Source organism: Macrotis lagotis, chromosome 3 (genome assembly GCF_037893015.1).
Source record: "Macrotis lagotis isolate mMagLag1 chromosome 3, bilby.v1.9.chrom.fasta, whole genome shotgun sequence".
Lineage (NCBI taxonomy): Eukaryota > Metazoa > Chordata > Mammalia > Peramelemorphia > Peramelidae > Macrotis > Macrotis lagotis.
In genome coordinates, this window is record NC_133660.1 from 256,130,726 (window position 1) to 256,154,446 (window position 23,721).

General features: G+C 37.4%; 1 protein-coding gene across 1 annotated transcript in view; it reads left to right on the plus strand.

Annotated features, from left to right (window-relative positions):
- Nucleotides 1-23,721, plus strand: part of ELP4 (elongator acetyltransferase complex subunit 4) — a 245,409-nt gene that overhangs the window by 61,499 nt on the left and 160,189 nt on the right. Inside the window, exons 6-7 of the mRNA XM_074230422.1 lie at nt 11,458-11,542; nt 18,691-18,879. Coding sequence (XP_074086523.1) covers nt 11,458-11,542; nt 18,691-18,879 — 274 coding nt within the window. The remainder of the gene's footprint in view (nt 1-11,457; nt 11,543-18,690; nt 18,880-23,721) is intronic.

Genomic DNA, 23,721 nt, shown 5'->3' on the forward strand with positions numbered 1-23,721 from the left:
TTCCCCTTCTCTGAACTTTTCCCAACCCCTTCTTGTTCTTTGGATGATGACTGAAAACATCTTATATGGTCAAGTACAATTCCTTTTACTCAGGTTTTAATTTGATTGGTTAGTCTAAATGTGCTGTATTTCAAAGAAAAAGATACATAGAGTCAATTATTCAAAATTTGGGCAAATTTCAATTTCTTTTTCCTCTCTTAAAAAAATTCTTTGTTCAGTAATTTCAGGCATATCTGACTCTTTGTGTCCCTATTTGGGATTTTCTTGGCAAAGATACTGGAGTGGTTTATCATTGTCTTCTCCAGCTAATTTATCCAATGAGGAAACTGAAGCAAATAAGATGAAGTGACTTGACCAAGGTCACTGAACGATAAGGTCAGATTTGATCTCAGAATAATGAGCCTTCCAGCCTCTAGTCCTAGTACTCTGTCCACTCTAGCCACCTGGCTGCCCACAATTTATACACAGATTCATAAATTTATGGCTCAAAGAGATCTTAAGGGCCTACTTGTAACAATCTCCTCTTGGAACATTGAGCAGTTCCTTCCAAAAAGGCAAAGTTAGATAAATCATTCTCTAGGACAGTGGTTTTACTCTTAATTATGAAAAGTATGTACAACTCTAAAGCATGACATTATTCTTTTTGAAACGAACCAGTGAAGTTCCTTTTGGTGAGATGAGCACATACTTTTCATAAATTAAAATAAATCTCATATGGTAGAGAAGCCATTTTCAAAATTAATTTAATTACATGTTTAAAGTTTAATTACATTTAATTAAGCATTTAAGTTTAATAGGAAATAAATGAATGATCAATTAAATTACCTAAAATGAAACACTGCCTTGTTAATGAAAATCTATGAGTCTTCTTATTCCACTCTGTAGTGCTACTTTTCAGAACAAAGAAATTTCTCTACAAACATTTTTAAATGTAAGATTTGAGCTTTGGGCGATTAGGTGGCATAGTGGATAAAGCTCACTGACCTTGGAGTCAGGAGTACACAGGATCTGGCCACATCTACATTGAGGGCTTGTAGGGCTTGAAATATGATATTCTGGAAGGCAAAAGATCATGGTTTACAACCACCCATCAAAACTGAGCATCCTCTTTCAGGGTAGAAGATGGAATTTCAAGGAAACAAGGGGTTTTCAAACTTTCCTATTGGAACAACCAGAGCTGAACAGAAAGTTTGATCAGGACTCAGGTGAACTATAAAAGGGGGTAGATGAGAAGGACTAACTATGAGGAACTTAATGATGTTGAACTGTTTGTATTCCTGCATGGGAAGAAGATACTGATAACGCATATGAACTACCTCATTTATAAGAGCTGTTAGAAGGAGCATATATAGGAAGGAGCTGGATGATAAAGGAAAGTACTTGGAGGAAGAGAAAGGAGAGGAAGAAGGGGCTAAGATATATCACATAAGAGTCAAGAAAAAGCTTTTACAATGGAGTGGAATGGGGGACAGTGAGGGGGAATGAGTGAGCCTTCGTTCTCATCAGAAATGGTTCAGAAAAAGTGAGATGAGCAGAACTAGAAGAATATTGTACACCTCAGCAGCAACATGGAGGTGATGATCAATCTTAATGGACTTGTTCCTGATTGTTGCACTGATGTGCAACAATCAGGAACAATTTTGGAGTATGTGTGATGCAGAGTACCATCTGTATCCAGAGAAAGACCTGTGGAGTTTGAACAAAGACCAAAGACTATTACCTTTAATTTAAAAAAAAAAAACTGCTATCTTATATAATTTTGCTATCTCTTATACTTTATTTTTCTTCCTTAAGGATATAATTTCTTTCTTATCACATTCAACTTAAATCAGTGTATACTATGGAAACAATATAAAGACTAACAGACTGCCTTCTGTGAGGAGGTGGGGGGAAGGAAGCGAGATTAGGGGGAAATTGTAAAATTCAAAATAAATAAATAACTTAAAAAATAAAAATAAAAGCAATAATACTGCAAAAAATGGCTCAGAGGAAATAACACACACACACACACACACACACACACACACACACACACACACACACACACTTAATAGGGTATAGAAATCTACCTTACCCTAGAGAAAAATGAGAAGAAAAGGATGGGATAAGGGGGAATGGGGGGAGGGAAAGGGGGAATAGGTGAGAGAAGAGAGGGAAGATTGTGGGAGAGGGTACTCAGATGAAAGGAGAGAGAGAGAGAGAGAGAGAGAGAGAGAGAGAGAGAGAGAGAGAGAGAGAGAGAAAGAATAGAATAAATGAGAGGGGAGGAGTACAGTAGAGGGAAATACAGTTAGTGATAGCAACTGTGGAAAAAATACTGAAGCAACTATGATGGGAAAGGCAACTCATCCCAGAAACAGAGCCATTGGAATCTGAATACAGACCGAAACAACATTTTTTTCCTCTCTCACTATTCTTGAGGTTTCTCATCTTCTTGGCAGGGTGGGGGGGTATGTTTACTCTCATAACAAGTTTATCTTAACAATATAAAATAAATAAGCCAAAGAAGTGGAGACTTAGGGGAAGATAGGTGAGATCTTAAACTTAAACTTTTGAAGAAGTCATTTACATATATTCTGATTGACCCCAAAAAGAACTAGAACAATATGGTGAAAGTATGAGGAGGCAAGTTTTGACTCAGTTATAAGGAAATGTTTCCAAATAGTAAAGCTATCCTAAAAAAAAAAAACGGAAATAGGGTTTGTTGGGCAAGTGGTGCAGGAGGGCTAGATGGACTATGAGTTCACGATCATTGAAGCTGTTTAAACAGAAGCCAAATGGCTACTTACTTGTTTGTTGTTGAGGAAATTTGTCACTTGAGTAAGATAATAATTGTTAGTATTTATATGAGACTTTCAGCATGACAAAGTGCGTTACAATTACTGTCTCATTTAATCCTCAGAACAACCCTTAAGGTAGATGCTCTTATTATTTTGATTTTACAGATGAGGAAACTCAAGCTGAGAAAAGTTGTCAGGACCTGCCAGGATCACAATGGTTAATAAATGATTGAGGCTCGTTTTGGACTTGGTCTCCCTGATTCCAAGTCCGGAACTTTCTCCACTGAACCCTTTGATCCTTTTGCATCTCTTCCCTCTGAGGTGCTGGATTTTTCTGTATATGATAAAAATCTACCCCTCCCCAGAAAGGTTATAGGTAGAGCAATTACGACTTTCTTCACCAAATCTTGAAATCTTGTAACAGAAGCATAGTTTTTTTTTATTTGTTTTTTCTTTAGGTTTTTTTTGGCAAGGCAAATGGGGGTTAAGTGACTTGCCCAAGGCCACACAGCTAGGTAATTATTTAGTGTCTGAGGCCAGATTTGAACTCAGGTACTCCTGACTCCGGGACCGGTGCTCTATCCACTGCACCAACTAGCTGCCCCTGAAGCATGGTTTTTAAAGCTTAAAAGAAACATAATGATAATTTTCTAAAATTATATTAACATTTCAAGTAAATACAATCATTGAAATATTTCACAGAATAGAATTTTCTAGATAACTAAAGTTCACCCAATTAAAAATAGCAGTGACTTTATTTTTTTCAATTTTCTTTGAGTTTTCTTCTAAAATGAATTGTTCCTGCTTTCCTGAATATTTCGGAATTTCATCCATTCTTCACCACACAAGCAGATCACTGTGAACATTAATTGTCATAGTTTAGCTCCTATCATAAATGGCCCCTGGATTGTGGTGCTTTTATGTTTTTTTGTTTTTGTCATCTACAGTTTTGGTGACCCCCTTTGTGAAGTAGATGAAAACTGATAGCATGCCTGTTCTTTGCATCATTTCCTTCCTTTGAAAAAGACATTTTTATTATGCCTAGTCTCCTTTGAGTTAGGAAATGAAAGGAAGTCACATATTTTAAGTGTAGAAGCTGAAAGGAAAAGACCTGGCTGTAGGATTGGACAAGTCACTTACTTAACCTTACTGTGCCTCACCTTCTTAGTCTGTAAAAGAAGATGTGTTATATTTGTTCACAATCATTTAGCAAGCCAGCCACTGACAGGGCTAGAGAATACAGATACATAGAATAAATTCATCCTCTCAAAGTGTTTAAACTCTAATGGGGAAGATTTTGAAGTTAAATGGTCTCTTATGCTGCCCTCTGATTTTATGGAAGTTCAAGAAGGGATCGAGAAACACATGGGTAATAAAGATTAATAAGTAGCAAAAGAAAATTATATGCTGGATTCTCGAGCATCGTTACGACCTCAGAACACATTCTTTATATTTTTCAGCTTATGGTATTTTTTACCATGATAGAAGAGCAATGGTATGTTAGCAGAGATTCTTAGGCATCTTTTCTCATGTTTTCTTTAACTATGTATAGCTCTCATCTTTCAGTTATTTATCTGGTAAAGGAAATTTAGGGCACTAATATTGGCTAAAAATATCAAAGTCACAAAAGCAAGTGATAACTTTCAGTGTATTAGGCATGAAATTTTAACTTGATAATTACTTATATATTACATATGTAAATTTTATGCAAATATAGTTGTTGGCCAGGACACCATTCTGTAGTTAGTGTCTGTTATGTTGTAACAAGTGTACCTTATTTTATGTAATATATGAATATTTGAAAATTTATGGATAAAAGATTTTTTCCATTTATTTCCATAATTTGAAGATATTTCATTTTAATTAGTGGTGATAACTCAGAAAACTGTACCTTGAGCCTTTTCAGATATTGAAATATTTGTCTATAAGTGCTTAAGTTCATTTTGGAAAGTTCTTATGTAAAGAAACCCTAGAGTGTGTATGCCTAATAGCAGAGAATGCCCAGGTCTTAAGGATTAATGAATGGGCATTGGAATTAAACATTGAAAGGCAGTGGCAGCCACTGAAAGTACCTGATCTTTAAGAAGAAATCTCTAGAGGACAAACAATTCTTCTCTAAGAGCGTTTTGGTAGGTAACCAGCTTCTTCCAGGAAAATTCACAACTAAGAAGGGAAACGTCTAGTAAAGGCAGGAGTAGCCACAATCAAGTCTGGTTGTCAGGCCATTTGTAGAATACCAGGTGGTCAAGCAGCTGGAACCAGTAGGGATCCCTGGCAACGCTGAGACTGTGATCCTGGAGGGAGGAGGGGGATCTAGAATGGATAAAGAGTCACACATAGTCACAGAAGAGAAAGTGAGCAGCGAGGAATCTCAGGAAGCATTAGCTTTGAAGAGGGCCTGGATTAGTGGAGTTGTTCTGGAGGGCCTAGCTTGGCGGTCAGTGTAACAGTTCTGATAGTGAATGTACTTTTTTGTAATAAGAATGAAATTTTCAGGTTTTTTTTCTCAAAAGCAAAATGATAAAAACTCACTCAAATGTCATTGATGGGCTTTTCCAGTTCAGATACAAGGCAGAAAATATTTCTTAAATGCTTTCTGTGTGCTAGACACTGTTACATTTTAGAGGGAGAACATGATGCAGAAAAGGGAACTGAAAATCTGGAACTGGGAATGAGTTTTCTCATATTAAACTACATTGTTAACATCTGAGAGTCAGAAGTAGAACAAGTAGGGATGAAGGTGGGCTGGCCATGGCCCTTCCCCCTGATGACAGCCCCCAGAAGGAACTCGTGAGGGAGAGAAAAGGCCAGCAGAATAGGATGAAGAGATCCCTGAGCCCTGAGGGAAGGTCCAGGCTCTGACAGTGGCTGAGGTCCAATCGTGGCAAAGTCTGAGGAGTCAGAAGCAAAACTAGGAGAGGAAAGAAGAAGGGCAAAGTGATAGAGGGAAGAGACTGGTGATGGGCCAAGCCCTGGTGAGAGGAAGCCCTCCACCACAGCCTGGGAGGTAGATGCCAGTTGGACCCTTCACAGAGCCAGACTGGGTTTTGTCCTGAAAATGGGGTTCTGAATCTTTGCACAACCTCACTATTTCCCCTCTCATCTCAGAACTTCTTTTTGATTTATTTATGTTTGTGGAAGCTAATAATGAGAGACATTCAGAATGCTGTTTTGATTTTTTCATGAGCCTTCAAGATGATCAGGTATTATTTGCTTCCATCTTAATTGATTTCTGGGAAATAATGTAGTGGAAAGAACATTGGTCTTATATGGCCTTCCCTTCACCATTCAATAGCTGTGTGTTCTCGAACAAGTCACCTAACTTTTCTGGGCCTAAGTTTCTTCACATCTGTAAAATAGGCATAGCTTAATACTTATACTACATTCCTTACAGTATTGTTGTGAAACTGTTAGACTAAAATGAGTTTAATATACATTTTATTTTCATTCAAAAAAATTTAAGTATTTAAAAACAAATGAATGATTATTTATTAAGAAACTGCTATCTGTAGGTCACTGGACTGGTACCGGAGATAGAGAACACAGTTTCTGCTTTCCAGAAGCTTCTTCACTACTGTAGTTAAGGGCTTTGTGACCAAAAAAGAGCTATCCACAGCTTGATTTTTATTTTATAGACATAAAATTTAATATTTTATACTAGAAGCTTTCTTGTGATGGGTCAAACTATTTTTATAATAAATCTAGATCTTCTCTGGAAGGAGACTTCCAAATTCTCTAAAGAAAACCCTCCTTAATCTTGTGATTGAAGGGAAGATAAGAGACTTATTTCTGTGGATGATACATATCTGATGAACAAAAGATAAAAATTCATCTAAGCATTTGATGTGCATTGCATTTCTCTTTGTGTAGCTTGCATATTAGTGACAGTGTTAGCTTTGCTCTTTTAATCTAAGAAAGTGTAAACTTGTTCTTGCAGTCTCAGCTGCTTGAATATTTTGGCCCCCTCTCTACAGATGTACTGGTTCTATAGCCTAACCATAGATCCTTGAGATGGATTATTATCCTTTAAAAGTTATTGACTGTTATAGAACTCAAACTTGTGCTGCCTTTGCTTAATGTTATTTATCCAAAGCTTTGCCCAGCCCCTCACATATAGTGTTTAACAAATGTTTATTGATCAACTGATTGACTGTTATTTGTTGGCCTTCTCTATGTACTTTAAGAAAACTTAGGTGAAGCTATATTTAGGTAGAACACAGATTTCTAGGTAAATTCAGCTTCAACTATTTAAACTGTCTTTCCTAATGGGGCCTACTTACAGATAATAGGCTTATTTGTCATGCCCTTGATAACCGAACCTGTGTTAAATGCTTAGAAACTATCAGTAAGGAAGTCAGCATCATGTTTGTAACCAGGATACCTTCTTGACAATTTCTGCTTTATCTGTTACTAGCCTACTAGACAATAATAAAGAAGAATAAAGAATAAATTTCATATATATGTGCATATATATATATAAACTCTTCATACTTAATAGTTTTTAGACAAAATCAAAATTAAAATAATGATTTTAAATAGAAAATATTTTATTTGTTCTCAGCAAATAAATACTACAGTTATTTCCACAGGAAGACATATCTTAGAAATTTGCTGTGCCTACCAAACATTTAGGTTTAATGAACATTTAGAGATAGTGGGGGTCATTGAATAGAGCTCAGGGGCAGGGGTTCAGAAAAGTCAACAGCTTCAGATATTTAGTAGCTGTGTGATACTAGACAAGTCACTGAGCATCTCTCTGCCTCTGTTATATCATCTGTAAAATATAGATCATTATATCCACTCAGGATCTACTTAGGATTTGTGTGAGGATCAGATATATAGATATATATGATATTATTAACAACATTTTCATTGTATATAATTCAGAGTATTGGTTGAGTTGCCTATAATAATTCACTAATCAAAAGGTTCAGTAAAGTATTAAGTAGAACAGGGGAAAGACATTTGTGTGCCTTCAACTGGACTTGAAAATTATGCCATTGGTAAAATATTGCCCACTGAAGATTATGAGTTTTTATTTAAAATAATTACAAAATAATAGCTGAACTTCCTTTAAGGCTTTGAAAGTTTTGTTATCTCATAGCTTGACTCCTTCTACTAATACAGGTTGCAGCTTACTCTGCATTAGCCTCAGATTATTTTAATATTTTAATGTCAAATTTTTTAGATTTCACAGTACCCCTGAAGCCTTCAGGACATCTATTTGCCTACTCTGTCTTGTAGAGGTCCTGGATGTATTGTATAACACACACACACACACACACACACACACACACACACACACACGCGCGCGCGTTATCCCTGGCAGTGTGCTACAGCCTACTTAATTGGAGATAGCCTTGTCACAAGGGGAATACCCCACATACCCTGAAAAGTGAGTCTTTCAGCCATTTACAGGATATGAATTTTTACAAAATAATATTAAAATGTCTAATTACATCTCATCCTATCACTATTGCACCCAAGAGAGCTATCTATCTTATCTGCTTACTCTTGGTTTTACTAGTGTACCACAGATACAAAAAGAGAAGGGGGGAAAGACAGAATTTTATATCTATTATCAATACAATTTAAATTTATTCATTTCTTTGTCATTGTAATTTTGTTAATGGAAACATCTATTTCTCCTAGAAAAGTTGATCGATTTGAAGAAATGTTTTATTGCTTATATAACAGAGTTGCAACATTGAAATGAGAAAGAATTTTAATATGTTTTTATAAATATTTTGTGGTCATTGCTGTTCACGCACCAGAAGAGTCAGCTACTCTTTCTGGGAAATATTAAATAGACTTTAATGATTCTTCAAAATGTGTCTCCACTCATTACCACTAGTTCTTTATCTCTCATTTTTCTTACAACCTTACTTCCATCTCTGCTCCTCAACTGAGACTATACTCTCCAAGCTTAAGGATAATTTCTTAATTGCGAAATCCTCTGCTCTTATCGAATCTCTTTTTTTTTTAGTTTGTGCAAAGCAATGGGGTTAAGTGACTTGCCCAAGACCATACAGCTAGTAATTATTAAGTGTCTGAGGTTGGATTTGAACTCAGATCCTCCTGACTCCAGGGCTGGTGCTCTGTCCACTGCGCCACCTAGCCACCCCTTGATACTGTAACTTTCAACCCCACCCCAAAGCCCTCACCCACCTACAATTCTCAGTTTATCTCCCTCCTAAATTTTTGTAACTGATTTCTCTCAGTCCTGTCTGACTATTCCTCTTCATCAGCCCTCTCCCATCCATTGAGCATGGGTATCCCCAAAACTACCCTTCTCCCTCTCCACATTGTTTCCTCTTTTCCTTGGAGAATGCATCCACAGAGTGTCCCCCAGGGGTTCAGTTATTATCACTGGGCAATCTATCATTAATGAAAATGACAACTCCAGTTTATGTAGCACCTCACATTTTCTCATTGATCCTCACAACAACCCTGGGATTACTGCTACTATTTGCCTCCTTTTGTAGATGAGAAAGCTAAAGCTGAGAGAGATTTAAGTGATTTGTCCAGACTCCCACCCAACCAGTACCCGAATTGCCATTTGAATCCAGGGCACTGTAACTGAATCGCATGCTACAAGTTACAACACCACATGGATCTCTTTCCTGAATTCCAGTTGGTTGTCTATTTGCTTGACATTTTGCCCATGGGCATCTCAAATTCAACTTGTCCAAACTGGAACTAATTATCTTCCTGCCCTTCCAAAACCTGCAGTTATGGAGACCACCATCATCCTTTCTGTCTCTCAGTCTTCACCTTGACATCTTTTTCTCCCTCTGTCCCCATATGGTGTTGGCTTCCATTTGTCGGTTCTACTAGCATGGGATGTCTTGTATCTGCCTGCTTCTCTTTACTCTCAGGGCTTGGTTTTCACCTTGCAGTCATGTGTTAGATTTGGTCTGTAGATGTATCTTTCACTCCGTCATCCTCATACCTACCAAAATGTTCCTTCTAACCCAAGGGCTATCTTCAGCGGCTCTCTATTGCCTTTAGGATCAATGACAAAGCAGTCTATCTGGCATTTAAAGCCTTCTGTAGAGGGCAGCTTGGTGGCACAGTTAATAGAGCCCCAGCCCTGGAGTCAGGAGTACCTGAGTTCAAATCCAGACTCAGACACTTAATAATTACCCACCTATGTGGCCTTGGGCAAGCCACTTAACTCCATTGTCCTGCAAACACCCCCCACCACCACCACCAAAAAAGCTTTCTATAATCTGGCTTCCCCTTTGATCAACATTTAAATTCACAAAATGACTAACTAACTTAAATATTCAATCTTCAAGCAGAAATAGTTTGTTTTTTCTGCTTTGCATAATTCATTGGCCCAAAGGGGAATTGACCCCCATCATATTCAAACATTAAGAATGTGTTCTAGTCAACTAAGCTCACCTACTCAGACATACATGTTAATATAAGTCATGATGGTATTGGCTCCCAGTGGCATTATCCTTTCCACTTTGCAAGTTTAGCCTTCCTTTGGAAAAAGAGAGCTGCTGCTCCCTTACAGCTACCTTGATTTTCTGTGGCCACTGTCTTTGAACAGAGCATAAGTATGTCATTCTTTACCACTCCTTTTACATTCAGCAGAGACTAGTCTTTGGGTATGTCCCACAACTTGCTATGTGTTCCAGAGTGGTTCAGATGTGTGTGCTGAGCCTGGACCCCCCCCCCCACCAGTGGCCTCACACTAGTAGTTTCATTATTATCATTATTATGATTATGGTTATTACATTGGCTAACTTTTGCCATTTGTATCTCACTACTTCTCAAATTAGCCCATCTTTGAAATGCTGCTTCTGTCTGTCGGATTTTCTCCATATTCCTCTCCCTGGGGTCCTCTACCACAAAACTGTTTAAGTGCACATGGAACAGCTCTGCTCTGAAAACTTATTATTCCAGTCCTCCCCATGCTTCTAAAATGATTTGAAAAGTTAAGGGTAATAAGAAGAGTTTCCATGTTTATGAGAGAAATATTTGCAATGTGGCTAATTTTAGCCTGAATGCCAAGAATTTACTACCCCTAATTGTCATACGCATGTGCGCGCGTGTGTGTGTGTGTGTGTGTGTGTGTGTGTGTGTGTGTGTGTATAAAAAGAAGGGAGCAAATATTAAATTCACCAGAGACTGTACCTAGTTTTCTTCATTTATGCTAAAAGATCAAGTTATTTAATTACTATTATTATAGCAGGTTGTTGTGAGAAAATTAAAACTGCTAGAAGATGAGCTCAGGTGATCAGGACATTGATCAGGTGTACTTGGCATAGCAGTTCATTAACTATGTGTTAATTATGTATGATTACTCCCGAAATGCTATAGTGGTTTCATCTTTTAGGTTGCTTCATTAAATCATTAATTTTCTAGGAGGTAACTGAGCCTGACATAATTAAGCCATCTTAGTCTCTGCAGATTTTTTGCTTTCCCAATGTATCAGGGGCACTGAACTAGTTAACATGAGGCAGTTACAATTTGTTCTCTGAATATCTTCATTTCTATTGAGGATCCTCACAAGTATAGCTTTATATTCTTTCACCCCTTTAACCCACCTGCTTAACTTCTTGTGGCTCACGAACTGAATGGCCACCTCATACTTTGGTTTCCTTGCATGTTTGTGCCATACTATCAACTCATTGATCCTCCTCGAGCTGTTTTGTCCCCACAGTGCGCTGACCCCCGGCTACTCAAAGCTTCTGCACTTCATCCAGAGCATCATAGCCGAGGAAGGATTCGATGGCTCCTGTCCCCAGGTACTGAGCACCTTTCGTGTCTTCCAGAATCACATAGACAATGTTGTTTTCCTAACTCTCTCTCTAGGGGTGGACCCAGAAGGTCCTAGAATAATCAACAATGAAAGGCTGTTTCCAAGCAGAGATGACGTAAACAAGCAAAGCAGAGCCGGCCATGGTTCATATGTTAATGTGCATTCCAAGTCTTTGCTCTGTTCTCACTGGATACAAGTAGGATGTGCAGTGTACTGTCAGCCATAATTATTTGTAAGTGCCTATTGGCAGCTACTAAAATAGATAAGTTACTATATTTAAAAAAATCGGTGCAAGTGGCTGAATACTCAGGAAGATATTTTTCCTATTTTACTCAGGACTCCTCAGAATTCCCTCTGTACTCAGATTGATCATCTTAAAAGTTGTATTTTTCTTTATGTATATCTGTGAATTATTTTATTGAATAAAAAATAATATTTCTCATGTCACCATAAAGAAGCATTGTAAAATATTTTAAAATAGAAATTTTCAGAAAAGTCAAATTTAAACATTTATTTTGGGAAAATCTTCAGAAGGGAGAAACTTATTTCTGGGTCCTATTATCACTCAGAATTCTTAATTTCTGTTCCCATCCTTTAGGATTACTATAGGATTACTATAACATTAAAATTTTCTATATTCAGAACATCCTTCTTTTATTAGTACAAATAAATAGTCTCACCTATATGAATTTCATGGGGGAAGGAAGAACATTATCATCTTTATATTTTTAATTATCATTTTACACACATATACATATAAATTTTTCCAATTTATATAGGTTAAAATACATTTGTGAACTTTGCTGCCACAGTTAAGCACTCTCTTGATGGAAGAATATGCAATAATTCTGTATCCCACTTTGCTGTGCAGTTTGAATAACAGATTAAAGCCTGTGGGTTTGTCTGTTTGTGGGGGTTGCTGACATGAAGGAAGAGCATTACTTATACATATCAATAGGACCACATTGGAGATTTTTTTTTTTTGCCTGATGGTTTCCATTGTGGCAGTCGATGTTTAGAATAATTCTGTTTTGCCTATTGTTACTCCAGTTTCAGTCTCTGCTAAGATTTATGGGCACCGTGTCCCCCTTTGGTGGCAGTGCCCGTCTGGAGAGGTAAATTGGTCCCTGACAGGCACCTCTCCCCCACTTGCAGTGGTAACCATGGTAACAGGCATGTCATAACAGTTCCCACAGTACAGTGGGCGAGCTGCTGCTGCTCCTCCACCAGGATGACAGGTCTGAAAGCAGAAAATTTTACAGCACGTAGAAGACAGAGGCAGCAGCAAAGAGAATCCAAGTCTCTCCCTCTCCTCTTTCTCCCTCTCTCTTCCCCTCTCTCCTCCCCCCCTCTTTCTTTCTCCCTTCCTTCCTCTTTCCCCTTTTCCTTTTCTTTTCCTTTCTCCTCTCACAAGCCCAGGAACTAGCATTAAGCAAACTGCCACTGAATTGTAATGAAATCTTGTTTATTTTTCTTAGACATTAGGTGTGAAACTCTCACCACATTCTAGAAAATATTTATATATTATATAAAAAATGATAATTGGTGGACCATAATTGAAATTTAGTTTCATTTTTAAAAAATTCCACCACTACCATAACCATCCATTGAGGTTCAGGAAAAATAAAGGGCATAAAAATCTTTACACTGAAAGCAATTAAGCTTGGAATAATCAATGGAAAGGTTTTTCATTTTATCTATTCCTAAATTACAATTAATTTTAGGTCAGTTTTCCAGACCATTAACATAGAGATTTATTAATCTCAATTTGTTTCTTTCTCAAAAATTTTATATGAGCTTTAAGATACCTTATTTTCATTTCTTCTTCAAAAAACATTATTCTGATTTCAGAGTAATTTCCCCAAACTCAAATTCCTCTCATTTTAGAAACTGAAAATGCCTATTTCCTCTCAACATCACCATTTTCTCCCCAGCAAAACCCAGCTCCTTAGGAGAGGACATATAGATTTACTTTCCAAAGAACAGAAATAGGAAATATTTAATACATTCAGGTAATGAGAGAAATTAATTTTATCAAGTGCATGGAGTGGACATATTTACAAATTGTTGTCATAATTCAGTTTAATTTTAAACTCTGAATTAAGATTATACAAATAGTTCACCATATAAAGTTAGAGGCACAATGAAAACAGTGTTGAAATTAATTTGACTTAATACTTGAGTAAAAGAGGTCTAATAACTGAAATAAAACTCAGTTTGACAGGAATAGTTTTTATGACTCATTAATTTGTAGTATAAGTAACATTGGAAAAATATGAGTGAAATATTAAATTAATGTTTTTTCTTGTTGATAACTGCCTTCTTCAGATAAAAAAATGTACTTTTTCTAATGTTCTTTAACACTGTGCAGATTCATTTCATTGAAATTCATTCATTCAAGGGTAAATATGTAACCCAATCACGGCCTCTGATATGATAGTTATGCTGTGAGGAGCTCAGATTAGAGTTGTAGAAGCATGTCCTGAAAACATCAGAAACCTCCTAGATGATTGACACCTTAAAAAAGCACCTACTAATATATATTTTTAAAGTTCCAAAATTCATCTAAAGATGCCTTTATTATTATCATAGTAGATATGGCTATTTTTTTCTGTATCCTTATCCTGATACTGTTCTTCCCCATAACATGAATTCATTCTTGATTTATATAGTATTTAATTTCTTTTTTTATTTTTTTTTCAAGGCAATGGGGTTAAGTGGCTTGCCCAAGGCCACATGGATAGGTAATTATTAAGTGTCTGAGGTCGGATTTGAACCCAGGCACTCCTGACTCCAAGGCCAGTGCTCTATTCACTGCACCACCTAACCACCCCTTAGTATTTAATTTCTATGCCAGTCATCTATCTCTCAGTTTAGTATTTTTATTCTGTTCTATCTTTGTCCATTTCGGGGTATCTTTCTGTGATTCAAAGGTTTTTGAAGTCAGAGAACCAACATCTGTTGTTTTATTCCTTCAGTGCTTAGTATAAGCATGTTAATTTATATACTTGATAAATATTTTATATTGATAAAGGTGATGGTGATGATGAGGAAGCTGAGTCAATGACTTGGGTATAACTTTATTGGACTTAGGTACAAGCATTAGCATAATGATGCTAGCGGTGGCTAGGTGGCGCAGTGGACAATGCACCGGCCCTGGAGTCAGGAGTACCTGGGTTCAAATCCAATCTCCAACACTTAATAATGACCTAGCTGTGTGGCCTTGGGCAAGCCACTTAACCCCATTTGCCTTGCAAAAAAAAAAAACCATAATGATGCTGCCATCCTTTAATGATACATATTATCCCTATTCTTCAAAGCTTTTTCATGGCCTTTCCTCTTTGCTTCCCTGTTGTCTCATTTTATTTTGGAGACTACAAACAGAACTTCAGTTTCTGTATATAATGGGAACAGGATTCTTGATGATCTTGTACTCTGCTCAGATTCTGAAGAGTTAAATCTCCCCATTTTTCCCGCCCTTCTCTTCCATCGGAAAAAAACCATGAAATTCTATCAGGCATTTGCACATTCTTCCAAGGCCCTTCCACCATTTTGGCAATGATCCTCTGACCATCCCTAGGTGGGTCTTAGTCACAGTGTTATCTATACTTGGTATCCAATTATACTTCTTGCCTCAAAAAGCTGCAAAGAATTAACATATATTGCTGGGATAGAAGTGATTTTTCTTTGGAGCTCTTTCTCTTTATTTGTTCTAACCAAAAAATCCCTTGACATTTACCACTTGCTGGAATGCATTAACTCGTCCATTCTAATTCCTACAAGAGGGCACCTTGTATCTGAAATAGCTTATTCTAGGCTTACTGTAGTACTCAGATAGGAAATTGGAGAAGTATCTGGCTGAGCCTATTAGTACCCACTGTTCTCAGGGTACTTCCCAGGATGGACCTCACCCCTGCCATAATGACCCAATCTCCTTCCTTTAATCTCTCCAAACTGCAGAATCCCATCCCATTGTTGAAGAGTGTGAATGACTTCTTTTTTTCGTGTTTTCTCTCAGTACTAATTTTTATTTAGTTATTATTGCTCTCTTCCTTCAACAAAATGCTGACTAAATAAAGTAGAGCATGCAGCTTACCTCCTTGAGAGGTTCAGTCTTTGGGCTGAAGTATGAGAATTCAGTGCAAAAGTAACTGATATCTTATCATGGCCTGGGGTTAAGGGGCCAGACCAGGAATGTCCTGGAACTTCCTTATGGTGTTTCTTTGGGTCATGGTATCTGGGGCACTGGAGAGAACTCAGGATTCAGAATCAGAGGAGCTGAAGGCTCAGCTTCATTCTGCCGCTTCTGCCTTGGTGATTATGGGCAGGTCATGTAAGTTCTCTGGACCTCAGTTCTCTTCTTTTCTATTCAGTAAATAGAACTTGATAGAATCTCAGATTTCTTCTAGCACTAAATCTATGATTCTATTCACCTTAATAAAGGCTGTGTCTACAGTGTTAGCACTAAAAAGTGTGAATTTAGCATCAAGGAAACTGGTTTCATATTCTGGACCTCTCATTTTACTAGTTATTTGACATTGGGCAAATTGCTTCATTTCATTGGGTCTCAGTTTCCCTTTCTGTAAATAAAGGCATCAGACAAACTACTTCTGAGTTCCATACCAACTCTAAATTATAGGAAACTTAAATATCCTAGAATATCAATTCCTTTTTCCTAGGTAAATCATGTTTAAATAGTTAGTGTTCATTTTATTTTTTTTCCTGTCAGAATTACATAGCTAGCTTTCTAAATGTTTCTCCTTGGCAGATGTTTATTTTTTATTCACTCCTAGTTTTTCTGGAAGGTTTTCTGACTAAAATAGCTCAGGAAAGGCTTTGCAGAAGTATTTCCATTGTTAGACTGGCATCCCTAGTTGTCTCAAACATGACTAGCCAAAACTTAGCAGTCCCAGCAAGCATCATGGGTCACCTCTAATGACTAGGAAAGCCCCTTTGCCTGGTGCTATGACCTTGGTCTCAGGTTTGGTACTTTCATTTCCTAAGACATTAGTCAGACTAGTTTAATTTTTACTTACCCTCTACTCAGAAACCTTCAGTGGTTTTCTGTTGCCACCAGGTTAAAATGCAGACTCTTTATCCTAGCATTTCCAGTCCCCTCCTCTTCCTTCCCTTTTCTGCCTTCTTCTGCAGTACCCTCCCCCGTCAACTCTGATTTAAACCCTGCTTGTTGTTCCCCAAATGCATCGTGCTAACACTGACCCCAAGCATTCACACCAGCCCTCGACATCAGACCTGGTGTGGACTTGTTCCTCATCTCTCTCTGTGAGGACACTCCTCTCCTTTCTCTGTAGCCTTTCTCCTCTCTCCCTCAGCAGGCTGGGCCCCACTTACCTGCCAACACCTAATGGACCATCAATTTAGAACTGAAAGGTACCCTTGAAGGCTGTCTGAACCAACAACCCCATGGGATAGATGGGAAAAGTAAGGCTTAGAGAGATGGTGCTTTGTCCAAATATTCTGTCTTCTTTCCACTGCACCATTTTGTCTTCCTCAACTCATGAAGCTCAGGTTGTTCCTTATTGCCTTGGCAATATAGGAGATAGAGCACCAGGCCTGGAGTCAGAAAGTCTGGAGTTCAGTTCTGATGCAAGACACTTAGCCGAGTGACCTTGAGCACGTCACTTCACTTCTACTTGACTCTGTTTCCTCCTCTGTAAGAGGTAAACAATAATAGCATCTACCTTGCCAGATTGTTGTGAGGATCAAGTAAGATGACATGTAAAATGCTTCACACATAGGAAGCATAATATAAATGAGTGAGGATGATGATTGTGAGGATGTCAAAGACTGAATTCTCAGTTTGGCATCAAAAACTTGCCTTCCAGACTTACTCCCCATTTTTCCCCTTCATGCACTTAATGGTCCAGTCAGTCTGACCAATTTGTGATCCCTTGGCCATGACCATCATGGACCTGTGAAAGACCCTCCCCTTTTGTGTTGCTGCTCAGAGCCCCAATCTCCTTAGATAAAAGGCTCAAGTACCACCCTTTCAATGAGATCTTCTTGATCTTCCACTGCTTTTCCCCAGCTCACCCCCCAAATCCCTTCCATTTCCTTCATCTATTTTGATTTGACTGATACATGTGGTGTCCCCCATTGAAAGTGCCTTTGGAGTCAGGGTCTTTCATTTTTGACTTTGGATTCTTTAACACAGTACTATTACTTCAGAGGTGCTTATTGAATGAGTAAATTGAATGAAAATTGTTAAGATCCTTTATATCAGTAAAAATAATATTGCAAAACTGAATTTTCTTTATTCAATTATAATAGAAAATAGTGAAATAGGTTGTGGTTAAATGGCACAGATTTAGTAAAGAGCTTTCATATTTTAATCTAAGAACTTTGAAGGCATTAATCTTGAAAATTCTTATTCGTCATTGTTTTGTGTGAATTGACAAACTAAAACAATTTCTTACTTTTTTACATTGATAGAGATTTAATGGTTCCTCTCATGTTTTTAGAAACAACTTTTTTTTTTTATTTTTTACAAGGCAATGGGCTTGCCCATTAAGCGGCTTGCCCAAGGCCACATAGCTAAGTAATTATTAAGTATCTGAGGCCGGATTTGAACTCAGGTACTCCTGACTATCCACTATGCCACCTAGTCGTCCCCTAGAAACAACTTTCAAAAGGGGAAAATTAATTTTATTCTCTTACTTTTTATATGAAAATATTAGCTATAATAAATGTTCATTCATTTCAGTTGTATAAAACTCTTTGTGACCCCATTTGGGGTTTTCTTGGCAGAGGTCCTAAAGTAGTTTGCCATTTCCTTCTCCAGTTCTTTTTACAGATGAGGAAACCGAGGCAAACATGGTTAAATGACTTGCCCAGTATTACAAAGCTATGAAGTATCTAAGAACAGATTTGAACTCAGAAAGATGAGTGTTCCTGATTTCAACCCTGGTGTTCTATCTACCTGGCTTCAATAAATACCTGTAACAAAAAGAGTTTGATTTTTGTTCCCAAGGCTTTATGTAAAGAAAATAATGTATTCATTTGGGTTTATCTGTGTGTGTGTGTGTGTGTGTGTGTGTGTTTGTGTGTAAAATAGGTACACTCTTAACACTTTGTATAAAAATTAATAAATTATTTTCTTGCATTGTCTTTTAGAAAAAGCAAAAAAGCATTTTAAGAATTGGAGTTCAGAGTCTTGGCTCACCTTTGTGGGGAGATGATATCTGTTGTGCTGACAGTCCTGAATATATGCACAATCTTACACGATTCCTGTATGTTCTTCGTGGACTTCTCAGAATGTCTCTGACAGCCTGTATCATTACAGTGCCATCACATCTTTTTCAGGTAGGGAAATAAAGTTTTTTATTTTTTTAATTAGTTGTATATTTTTGAACTTAAAAAAGATAAACGTTCATGGATATTTTAAAACAAAAGATAAATGTTCATAGATATTTTAGTCAAATTATTGTTGTACATTCACAATGTTTCAAAAATCATGTAAATTGACATTTTTTCTGACTTTTTTAGGTTACTGTGGTAGCAAAATCTCTTATAATCTATGTTTATCTCCATGTGTAGTGCTTAGCACAGTTTCTGACATATAGTAGGCAGTTGGAAACATTTATTGATTGATTGCTAATGATTGATTGATATTTGTCGACCTGCTTATTCTTTCTTCTAGGTAATAGTAGATTTTTAGATTGTTCAAATGTGGTAAACACCTCTTAGTGATGCGCCATTTATTCTTCTTCATCATCAATAAGTAATGTTCCAAAATTCCATCTTAACTAAAGCAAAAGATAAAGGAACCATAGAAACTGAAAGTAGTTTTAATGGAACTTTATTTTCATCTTGTATTCTACCCACCTAAAAATGCCCCATGTTGTGAAATGTTGGGCCAATGGTGAAACTTACTAAGGAAATATTGGGAAGATAGAGTAAATTTTGCAACCTAGATAATAGAATAAATTAAAGGGTATTATAAAACAAATTTTTTAACCAATGAAGTATTTGTAAGTAAAATAAGGCAGGGATTGTGTTCTTTGGGCATGCTGTATAGAATCTCAAAAGCTTGGGTACTTTATATGCATCTTAGTAGAAATAATAATTAAGTCAAAACACACTATAGAGAACAATCTTGTACTAAAAAGAAATTGTCGGGGTGGCTAGGTGGTGGAGTGGATAGAGCACCAGTCCTGGAGTCAGGAGTACCTGAGTTCAAATCTGGCCTCAGATACTTAATAATTACCTAGCTGTGTGGCCTTGGGCAAGCCACTTAACCCCATTTGCCTTGCAAAATCTTAAAAAAAAAAAAAAAGAAGAAGAAGAAATTGTCTCTGAATTAATCTTATAAATCTTTTTAGTTTCTCATTTACCATCACTGAAAAATGCTTTTCATCTACATCTCACAGTACTTACTTACCACTTAGTTGATCATGTTCTTCTCATTTATTGCTTACCCCTAACTGGTGGATTTCCATAGTTATGCCTTCATATTCATGAATTATAGAAAGGCCCTAGAGTTATCAGTCTCACCTGACTCCCCTCAGCCTTTCCATTTTCACTGGCATCCAACTCCCCTGGTCTTCCTCTGTAGCAATCTTAAGACATCAAAGAAATCAAGTATACTTTCTCATCAGGCAAAGACAATATTTGTCTGTCATTTTCGGAGAAGATCATGACATCAGTGGAGGGGAACTGTGCTAAGTCACCAGCTTCACTTTATTCTCCAGAGTCATCTGGGTCCACTGGCCAGATATGAATCAGGACACCTGGAGGTGGCCCTGGATGTGAGGCAGTCAGGGTGAAGTGACTTGTCCAAGGTCACACAGCTATAAAGAGTCAAGTGTCTGAGGCCTCTTGAGGCCAGATTCAAGCTCCATCCTGACTTCAAGACCAGTGCTCTATCCACTGCACCACCTAGCAACCCTCAGTAAAAGATTGAAAACCACTGCCTTAACAGTTCTCAGAACCAAACTTTCCTTAGTCATCAAATTTTAAAGTAAATATTGCTGCCATCCTTACAGTGTGTTTAAGGAGATGCTTCACCCCTTACAGGGTGGAGAATGGTTACCCAAGACCTTTAAGAGAGTGGTGCTTTCACCAGCATGAGGTTATCTCCATTTATGATTGTCAGTCACACTGGTTATTTTTTCATTGTTAATTTTTTTCATAAATAAAAACTGGGCTTCTGCCCTACCACATTTCTTAAACTGTCTCTGTTTTATTCCATTAAGTGTATGAATTGCTTCCCCATCCATTTCCCCATATCCAGTGACAAGTCTCCAGATTCAGATGATAACTGAGTTTGTTCACAAAGCTTTTCCTATATAGTAGGTTCTGCCGGAGTTGTAAATTTGCTGGCACAGCCTGTAGGAACAAGGAGAAGAGCAAGGCATCTTAAGAAGATACTAAATTTACAAACTTTATTAGACAATGCTAATAGACTAAATACGTTATTTTGCTTCATATAAGATATCACTTGTGTTTTTTTGTCTATTAATAATACTAAAAGAATCAATAGTAGTAATATGTCAGGTTTTTTTCCTACTCTAACAATGATAACACACAGTCATATGTAAGAGGACTGAAATACTAAGATGGGTCTAGGTTGTGCCCAAGAATTAAATGCGAAGCAGAAGAGCCTCTATTGGATCCATTAAGAGATCCAGATAAGACCCATTAGCATTGATGGCAGGGGCCAGGCGGGGAAAGATGAGGCGGTCTTATATGTAGACCTAAACTTGAAGAAGATCTCTTTGGCAGCTGGGTAGTACATGGGTTGAAGTGGGGAGAGATTTGAGTCATGAATCCAATTAGAATGTGCTTCTGGAATCGGAGAAGTTATGAGCAACTGTCCTCATGTTTTCACCTTGTTAATGGAAATAAGAGCAGTTGGCGTTTGATCAGATTTATGGGATAAGCCAGAGAAAAGAGTCAAGAAGTAGACTCACTTTGCAAACTTGGCTGACTGGAAAAATGGTGACTCCATAGTAATAGGGAAGATCAGAAGAAAGATAAATTTTGAGAAAATACCATGAATTCTATTTTAATTTGAGCTTGAGATACCTCTGTGACACCCAATCAAAATATCCATCAGGCAGGTGATGATGTGGGACTGGCCTCAGGGAGGATCCTCCTAAAAGAATGAAGAGCATCGACATGTTAATGCATACACTCACCATAAAGGAAGCCAGAAGTCACCAAAGAGTGTGAGCCACATAGAAAATTCACTGCTACAGTTAGATTGGAGGCCTTTGAGTCATTCTCTGTTGTAGTGTCATCTAAAGATGAACCTAGGATCATATGTTCACTGACCCAGAACAAAAGCAGTGGTAACATTGGAAAAACTTATCACAGTCAATCAGTCAAAAAAACATTTATTAAACATCTACTGTGTTCCAGGGATTGGAGTAAGTTCTGGAAGGAAAGCCCAGGAGTTAAGGGAGAGTGGGATAGATTTTCTGTAGAAGGAGGGGAGCCAGGAAGTAGAGAAGAAGAGGGAGAGGATTCCAAACTTGGAGGATAGCCAGTGAAAATAACCAAGGTCTGAGATGAAGCAGCAAGGAGCCAATGCCATTGGATCCCAGAATACATAGGGGTGTGGAAGGCATAAGAAAATTGGAAATATGGGAGGTGGGAGAAGGACCAGGCTACCAGAGACCTTCAGGACAAACTCCCTCTACCTGTTCAGACTATTAGCAGATCTCCAGCCTATTCTCTCAGAGAATGGGACAGAGGTTTTCTTGACCCTAAGACTGGCTCCATAGTCACTATGCTTCTCTACCTCCAGGTCTAGATCATGCAAATGTTATTGTGATTAATACTATACAAATTCATTTAAGTGCATTCCTGTGTCACATACTAATATACATTTTGTCTTAAAAATCTCTTGAGATAAAAAATATTCCTGATACTTAAAGATCTGGGTGCCATCATCCTAGTCTACCAATGCTCTTACTGTTTTTTCACTGGCTTTTATCAATCAACTAGCACTATTAAACACTATTAAGCTACTGTGTGCTAAATGATGAAAAATAAAAAGATGGTCCCAGGTGTCATGGAGCCCACAATACAACAGGGGAGACAACTTCTACACAATTATATACAAATGAGATGAATCAAAGACAGACTGGACTTATCTTCAAGGGAAGAAATTAAAATTGAGGACCGGGAAAGGCTTCTTGTAGAAGGTGCAATATTGGCTGGGCCTTGAGTGAAGCCAGGTACCAGGAAGCATGGGAGCAAGCTCCTTTAGAGACAGTTATCACAAAGTCATTTGTATTGAGGATGGAACATTTTAACAGCAGCAAGAATTACTTGGTACTGCAGCAGAAGTGACAGCCTAGTTATTGCATTTTAAACAACAGTCTTAAAAGATAACTAGCCTTAGCTCACCAAGTGACTCTTAAACACCAACAGTTTGGAAATCCAGCAAGAACACCATGGGATACTCATTGTTTTTATTTTGTTGAGTTTTTGCAAACAGGATTTTGTCTATTATGTTTAGGTGATACTTTATGTGGTTATCATTTTCTTTCCCCTCATTGTCTCTTCAGCTTTAATGGTAAAGTAGTGACTCTACACACTCTTTATAGGACTTTCTAAATCATAGCACTCAATCAGGAATGACTAAGACTTTTGAATGATAGTTACAACATGTATCTTCTTGAACTATTTCCAGGGCAAAAGAACCTGGACTACCTGCTTTGCAAAATTATCTTGTTTTTAGAATTTTTTTTCTTTAGCCCTCAGTTACCTTGAGAATTCTTCTAGATTAAATAATATGCTTCTATTGTTTATGAAACATAATTGAATATTATTGATCTGAATAAATTCTTTCTTCCAATATAAGCTGAATTCTTAAAATGAGATTTCCTTGAAAAATTTTTTTAGAATGCCTATAAATTCAGGGTAGCTAGGTGGCACAGTGGATAGAGCACCAGCCCTGGAGTCAGGAGTACCTGAGTTTAAATCTGGCCTCAGACACTTAATAACTATAATGACCCAGCTGTGTGGCCTTGGGCAAGCCACTTAACCCCATTGCCTTGGGGGGAAAAAAGCCTTAAAAATACCTATAAATTCACATTGGAAAAACAAATGCCACATTTAATTTTATATGTCAAATATGAGAGAAGGATATAGCTCATATTCAGACCAATGTAATACTTTTTTTGAATTTTTGTA